This window comes from Cotesia glomerata, linkage group LG7 (assembly GCF_020080835.1).
Source record: "Cotesia glomerata isolate CgM1 linkage group LG7, MPM_Cglom_v2.3, whole genome shotgun sequence".
NCBI lineage: Eukaryota > Metazoa > Arthropoda > Insecta > Hymenoptera > Braconidae > Cotesia > Cotesia glomerata.
Genome location: NC_058164.1, coordinates 11,461,939 through 11,470,279, shown reverse-complemented (window position 1 = coordinate 11,470,279; position 8,341 = coordinate 11,461,939). Strand labels below are relative to the sequence as shown.

General features: G+C 36.7%; 1 protein-coding gene across 1 annotated transcript; it reads left to right on the top strand.

Annotated features, from left to right (window-relative positions):
• Positions 1-2,526: 2,526 nt before the first annotated feature.
• LOC123269105 lies at positions 2,527-4,854 on the top strand. Its single transcript, XM_044734634.1, has one exon. It carries the CDS (start codon positions 2,527-2,529, stop codon positions 4,852-4,854), a length of 2,328 nt encoding a protein of 775 aa, XP_044590569.1.
• Positions 4,855-8,341: the final 3,487 nt, after the last annotated feature.

The following is an 8,341-nucleotide window of genomic DNA, read 5'->3' as shown; positions in this document are numbered from 1 at the left end:
CAAGTTATACTAATCTTAGCTCAGTCCATCGAAGAACTTAGTAAACTTGAACAAGCCCATTAAAATATTAAATAATTTTTAGGCTCGGTGAAGAATAATAAACCTTACATTTATCCTAATACTCCTGACACTCTATATCTATCTCAATCTCTCGTAGCCTACCCTTGATTGAAAATACTAATTGAAAAGTATTAAAAATGATGAAATTTGAATAGTAGTGTGTCTGGGGGGTCTGGCTCCGTCGGTAAAACAGATTTGTGGGTTCGTGTCCATGCTAAGTACCATCCGTAGATATGGGTGACCTGTTTTACCGACAGTAGGTGTTGCCAACTGTGGATATGGATGACATGTTTTTACCGACATTTTCAGGTTATGGACGAGGTTTTTATCGAGGTTATAAGTGGCGCTGGTGGTGAATTTTCTCGCCATTTTCCCGCCATTTTTAAATTCTGCTATCCGCCATCTGGTGGCTGCTATCCGCCATTTTGAATTCGCTATCTGGTGGCTGCTATCCGCCATCTGCTATCTGAAATCCGCCATCTGGTGGCTGCTATCCGCCATTTTGAATCCGCCATTTGGTGTCTGCTATCCGCCATTTTGTTAAAAAATGCACCTGTGATCTCAGCATCACCAATAGTTGCTTAGATCACAGGTGCATTTCATTGTTTATATTCTGAAAAGATTAATATATTCAAACTGTATGTATGTGGAGTACATGCGAGAAGGATTTCACGCAACGCCATCTGGTGGTAGCTTTCATTACTTGTAACTGCGTAGTAGATGACGTCATCCGACAGGTCTGAACCTGTTTAAGGTCACGGTAACTGCGTAGTTCTCTTTGTTCTATTCCTAACTACGTAGTAGATGACTCATTTTGTTCTAGAATTTTCTTACTGCGCAGTAGATGACGTCATCAAACCGGTTTTGAGGTAGAGGAGTGTGGGTAACTGCGCAGTATTTTCTGCCTATATAAGCAGCTCAGCGAGAGCGTACTTCACAAAAACGAAGTACATGTCTCCAGTGAAACATCTCTCATGATTAAACAGTATTCAGCATTATAAAATATAGTGAAGTACGCGAGTATAGTCCAGTGTGCATAAACTGTAGTCCATTGTGCAAAAACTATTGTGTGCAAAAACTATAGTCTCGTGTAAATTCAGCGTATGTATAAACTATTTTGTACCTAACCTTCAAAAGTGTACATAACCTATAAACAGTGTATATAACCTCTAAAAAGTGTATATAACCTATCAACAGTGTACATAACCTACAATATTGTGTAAATAGACAGTAGTGAAGTGTTTATCTTCTCAAAATGGCACAACATAACCTCATAGAGGCTCTAAAAGACTTGGTAGACACTATTGCAGTCTCATATGCTGATCTGTTGGGAGAGCAGCTTACTGATGAACATCGTCAAAGGTGTTCACGAGTGTGCAACGATACCATTGAGTACTTCAACACAATATTACTGGATCCTGGAACATCAATCCAAGTCAGAAGAAGTGTTCAAGCACACATCAACCAACTTAACTGGTTTGCTGATCAGTTCTCCAGACTTGGTAACCAAGTAGTTGGTGGAACCCTCGCAAATAATCAAGGAGTTGAATGGCGGGATTTGGAAAATGCTTTTGCTGGTAACATCCAGACTGGATGTGTTATCAACCAAGGTCACAAAGATCCAGCATCATTTCTCCAGGCCTCACGGGACATTATCATCAACAAGGTGCAGAGTGTCTTGAAAGATCTGGCAGGGTTCAAAGTCAACGTAGAATTCTTTTGTACATTCCGGAAACATCAACAAGACATAGAAGAACGAAAATCTTTCATCACCAAAAGCCGTGAGATTCTCCCTGCGACATCTCTTCAGGATTGGTACACTGAGCATGTGTATGAGAAGCTGAAGCAACGAATTGAAGATTTTGAACATGAGGGTTCCGGATGGAGTCTGCTTGGAACTCCACCTTCGTCAGATTGCCGCAGGATATTATCAGGAAGCATGCGGTTACGAACATCAAAAACAATGATGAGTTCTGCTTCCTGTGGTGTGTCAACGCTGCCTTGCATCCACCAGTATTGGTTCCGGCTGATCCTACAAGTTATCGTCACTTCAGCGTCAGATCAAATTATGAAGGTATTCAATTTCCAATTAAACTTAATGATGTACCAAAATTCGAAAAAATGAATGATCTTAGCATTAATGTATATGGTATAGATTCAGAATTCACGGGTAAAAAGTCTGAAAAAAGTACTATTATCCCATTATATTTAAGTAACTTCGAGTCAGAAATACCGACGATTCATTTATTAATGATTAAAAAAAGTGTAAATTATACCGATAATTTAGATAATATTGAGTCAGTCTATCACTTTGCATTGATACATAATCTTTCCGGACTAATTAAAAGTCAGATATCTCTAGGTAAACATAGATTGTACTTTTGTGATCGTTGTTTGAATCATTTTAAACTTCAAAAATGTTATTTAGAGCACCGAGTAGATTGTTTTAAAACTAACAAAGTCCGCATGGATTTTCCTAGTGAAAAAAATAAAATATTGAAATTCAAAGATTTTAAGTCCAAAGATACTGTACCGTTTGTAGTTTACGCGGATCTTGAATGCACACTCGAACCCTCGGGAGATGATGAAAAGATAGTTCATAAACATGTTCCACACAGTATTGCTTACTATGTACATTGCAGCTATGATAACACACTGTCTAGATTCCAATTAAACCGTTCTCCTGATTGCATCAACTGGTTTGCTAAACAATTAGAGTCATTAGCTCTGGACTTTGAACAAATTCTAAAGAACTCTATAAAAATGAAACCCTTAACGAAAGAGCAACAAGATAGACACAACCAGGCAACTTTGTGTCATATTTGCGAGAAACCAATCACTTCTACGACAGATAAAGTCTATGATCATTGTCACTTTACCGGTAACTACAGAGATGCTGCTCATAAATCATGTAATGTTAATTATCAGAAATCTACAATTATCCCAGTTGTCTTTCATAATTTATCTGGCTATGACTCACACTTCATAATTAAATCCTTAGCTACAGTATTTGAAGGTGAAATTTCATTGTTACCAATCAATAAAGAGCGTTACATTTCTTTCACAAAATCAGTTAAAAATACTTCAGTCTCTTTAAGATTTATTGACTCTTTTAGATTTATGGCCTCCAGCTTAGAAAAATTAGCTTCATACCTCGATGACAAAGACAAACAGATTACGCGACTACACTACCCTGACCCTGATAAATTCAAATTAGCAATACGTAAGGGTGTATTTCCGTATGAGTACATTGACAGCATTGACAGACTAGACGAGAAACAGTTACCTGACCAGGTTTCATTTTATTCAAAATTAACAAACTCAACTATTTCTGATGATGATTATGCTTTTGCTCAAGTAGTTTGGAATGAATTTAATATTAATACGCTTGGAGAGTACTCGGACTTATACTTAAAGACTGATGTCCTTCTCTTGGCTGATGTCTTTGAAAACTTTAGACGTAGTTGCTTTAAAACATACAATCTAGATGCTCTACATTTTCATACAGCACCAGGCCTTTCGAACTCAGCAATGTTAAAGCATACTGGTGTAGAACTTGAACTGCTAACTGATCCTGAGATGCTTCTTTTCATTGAAAAGGGTGTACGTGGTGGGGTATCGATGTGTGCTAATAGACACGCTGAAGCTAACAACCGGTACATGGGTAAAGATTTTGATTCAAACAACCCTGAAACATACCTGATGTATTATGATGTAAATAATTTATATGGTGCTGGGATGAGTATGTCTTTACCCAAGGGTAAATTTGAATGGGTTGAAAATGTAGATGATGTAGATCAGTTTTTCAATGATGATGAAAGTGTAGGCTACATCCTTGACGTAGATCTACACTATCCTGAGAAATTACATGATCTACACAAAGATCTACCTTTATGCCCAGAACATTTTGTACCACCTGGTAGCAAGCAACAAAAACTCACGACAACTCTGTACGATAAAAATAATTATGTTATTCATTATAAGAATTTGAAACAAGGTTTAGATTTAGGTTTAGTTCTTAAGAAAATACATCGGGTCTTAAAATTTGAGCAATCAGACTGGCTCAAATCATATATTGATAAAAATACTGCATGCCGGAAACTAGCTAAGAATGAATTTGAAAAAAACTTTTATAAATTAATGAATAATGCGGTTTTCGGAAAGACGATGGAAAATGTACGAAAATATAAAGATGTATATTTGAGAACTAAGTGGCAAGGGCGATACAATGTATCCGATCTAGTATGCAGACCAAACTTTCATAATCTCACTATTTTTGATGAAGATATGGTTATAGTTGAACTAAAACAAGTAACAGTTTGCTTCAACAAACCAATATATGTAGGATTTAGTATATTAGATTTATCAAAAACTTATATCTATGACTTTCACTACAATTATGTGATAAAAAATTATGAAAAAGATTCAAAATTATTGTACACTGACACAAACAATGGAAAAATCATGTCCGAGTTCGTGGGTCTCAGAGCCAAATTGTATGCCTTCGAAATCCACGATCCTGAGAAGGAAAAAGACAGGATAAAGAAACGGGCAAAAGGTATCGGTGGATCAGCCTTGAAGACTATCACGTTTGATGATTTCAAGAAATGTCTTTTTGAAAATGTATTGTTAAGAAAAGAGCAGTACATGATCAAAAGTAAAAAACATCAAGTACACACAATAAAACAAGAGAAACTTGCTCTCAGTTGGGCTGACGATAAACGTCAACTCATTGAAGCAAGCACTGATACTGTGCCTTGGGGTTATAAAGGATCCTTAGATTTTAAGAAATGAAAACTTGTAGAAGATAACGATAAAAATAATAATAAAAGACAAAAAAATTAGTAATATTAAAAAACAATGTAAATATATTTTTAAGAATTTATGTATTAAGGATTTGTAAAAAAAAACAATGTAAATATAATTTTGTGTTTTACATATCAGATTTATTGATCCAACTATTATGTTTAGTATCAAAACCTAACCATTTAACATAGTATTTATTTCCACGTTTCTTAATTACTTTTTCAACAAGATATACATCTGGATATTTGACTTTGCTGAGTTCTTCGTTGTAAAATCCACCTTCGATTGGTTGATCCTGATAGTCCACAAGCTTGTACGTCGTTGGATTCGTATTCTGCACCGACTTGATTGTGAAGATTTCTGTTGTCCAATTTGGTGTGTATCCTTTGTCAAAAACATGCTTGTACTTGCTGATTCGGACTTTGTCTCCAACTTTGAACTTCTGCTTCTGCTTCGATTTGGTTTTCAGTGGTTGATATATATTTTCCAATAGTTGTTTCTCCTGAGCAGCGGTAACATCGGCAGGTTTCATTTTGATGGTACTGTGTTTGGTGTTATTGTAAGTATTCACCAAGTCATCAAGTATATCGGTCCACTTGTAGCTACCACGAGCTGTAAACTCTCGCCACATTTTAGTCTTAATTGTTCTATTGAAATGTTCACATATGGATGCTTTGAGATTGCTGAATGTTGAATACAGATTTATCTTGTGCTGCTTCATCAGATCTTTGAATTCTTTGTTGTAAAACTCTTTACCCTGATCAACATGAAGATTCTTAGGGACACGACCTTGCTCGAGTACAGACTTCATAGCACTAGTGACATCTACACCACTTTTAGACTTAATTGGAACTGCCCAGGCATACTTTGAAAATATATCTATGATTGTAAGCAGATACTTGTATCCTTTATTAACTGTTGCATATGGAATCATCTCAACCAAGTCAGCTTGCCAAGTCTCATCAAGACCTCTGATATCAACATGACGACGTTTATAGTTTCTACGAGCTGGTTTGTGAAGCTCTTCAGCTATCACTTCCTTTTTGTCGTTCATTGAGTTTCTCAGTAAGATATTTGATAGTATTCCGGTGAGAGGAAAGTACTGCTTTAACTTCCTCAATAGCCGTCTGCAAATTTATCACAGTAGCTGTCAGTGTTACTATTTCAGAGTGTAAATGTGAAATAATCTCTTTCTGTTCACTGTCTATACTTTTATTCAGTTCAGACATCTGTCTCAGTACAAATTGCACTGTTGCTGCATCATATTCATTTGAAGGATTTCCGAGATTGCACAACCTTTTATTCTCAATGTTATAGTTTCCATCAGAAGTTACATTAAAACCTCTACCAGCTGGTCCTCGTTGAACTGACTTGTCATTGTCCAGTGAACGTCCAAATATATCGATACTCATAGTTGTGAACACTTTGACTGTCGGTGTGTGAATGATGTAATTTTCTAGAAGCTTTTAATATATAACCCCAGCCTCCCTAAGCTCTTCAATAATTGACATAATTTCATTCGTGTGACTTGGATTTCCAGCAGCTTGAGATGCCATCAGTAGTCGCAAACGATCAACTAGTTCATTTGGATCATCCCAGTAAACATAGTCCATTGGTAATCTCTGTTTTCTTGCAATCATATATTTTGGTAACCCTTTACCGAACTTGGTGATAAAATCAGCAATGTATTTATTGAACTTGATTGTTGTGTCTTCATAAATGGTACGATTTGGATCATAATTTTTCCTATGAGTTTTGGTATGTTGAATTATATCCAAGTACTTGTTCTCATCATCTGGGGTGATGAGTGCATCATCTGGTGATTTTCTAAATAATAATTCCAGCAACCCAGGAGTTATTGGATAATTTCTTTCTTTGACACTTATTGTATCATTTGCAAATGAAATAGGTGAATCACCCATATACATTTCACCATGCTTTCTGCGTACACCATATCTCATATCAATATCTTTGTGTTTTTTACTTAAACGTTGTAAATAATTAGTGAGAAGAGAATTTTTACGAGTTGGAGTACTTGTTGATGGCGGTAGCTGAGTGATAGCATGTGCTGTATTGTCAAATGAACTTTCATCATCTGATATTAAACTGTTGTAGTCGTCTGGATCAACATATAAAGATTTTTCAACGTGCTGGTTTTCAACCTCTTCTTTTTTAATATTTTCTTCTTTCAGCTTTGAACTTTCAACTATACTCTGGAGTGGTGTTACAATAGGCTTAAACATTTCCTCCATGGCTTTTTCAGCTGTATCTTTACCCAACTTCAACATCCTGTGCTTTCGTCGGATGGCATCGCTGGCTTGAGATATCTGATGCAGAATATCCTTCTGCTTTGAAATTTCTTCAGGCTTCATGTTGACAGGTTAAAGTCTACAGCATGTATGACTATCACACTCTAAAGTATCTCAATTTATACTAATGAAGCAGTCGAATCCTTTTCGATACCTGCCGCTGTTCAATTCACTGTCTCTATCTATTACCACAAACCCATATTTATTCCAACATACCGAGCATAAATCTCTGAATGAGTTGTATGGCATGTCCGTATTGACATGATCATCATAAATATGCTTCAGATTCATTTCATCTTGACGGAACAGCACGAGAAAATTTGCATTATCTCTAATCAGGTGCTTGGGTATTCGCGTATAAGTTTGACAGAGATAGAAGCTATCAACATCCTTGTGCCGACCCATGCAGAAAAAAGCCTTGATGTGATCCTGTTTTTCACAAGCAACATCGTCAAATATCATCAGGGAGTTAGGCTTAGCATCTTCAGGCTTGATTACAGCTTCATGTTCACTGAATGTGAAGAATCCAATACCATCAATCTGTTTAAGCAGTGTCTCCAGAAACTGATACTTTGGTTGGTTAAGAGACTTTGAGTAAAGATATATATTCTCAAACCTCAAACCGTTTGGATGTACAATAAGAGACAGCAGAGCATTCGTCTTTCCACAGTTTGATGGTCCGCAAAACACTGCACGGATACTGTTTGGAAGTAAAGCACCATGTCGTTTGAGTTTTTTTACACCGGTTCCTTGAACAATTTGATCAAAATTGATAACTGGCAACTGAGCTCTTGGTTTGTTGTCCATGACTGCTGATTAGATTCTGAACTCAAGGGGTATATATACCAGCTTATATAGATTAGCAAGTCAGTCTTTGATGTGACATGTCTGAGAGCAGACGTGGTAAAGGTTTGTTCAACAATATAATCAACAAGCTCCCACTTGAACTTCACATACCAGGTTATCAGTACTGTGGTCCGGGTACAAAGTTAGCCAAGAGGTTAGCTCGAGGTGATTCAGGTATAAATCCTTTGGACGCTGCGTGTAAGGAACACGATATAGCTTACTCAAAAAATCGTGAAAATTTGGAAGCCCGTCACGAGGCTGATAAAATTCTTGCTGAGAAAGCGTGGCAAAGATTTCAAGCGAGAGACGCTGCTATTGGT

What these genes read in the sequence shown, in the direction of transcription:
- LOC123269105 (XM_044734634.1), top strand. Translation starts at nt 2,527, where the DNA reads ATGGATTTTCCTAGTGAAAAAAATAAAATATTGAAATTCAAAGATTTT.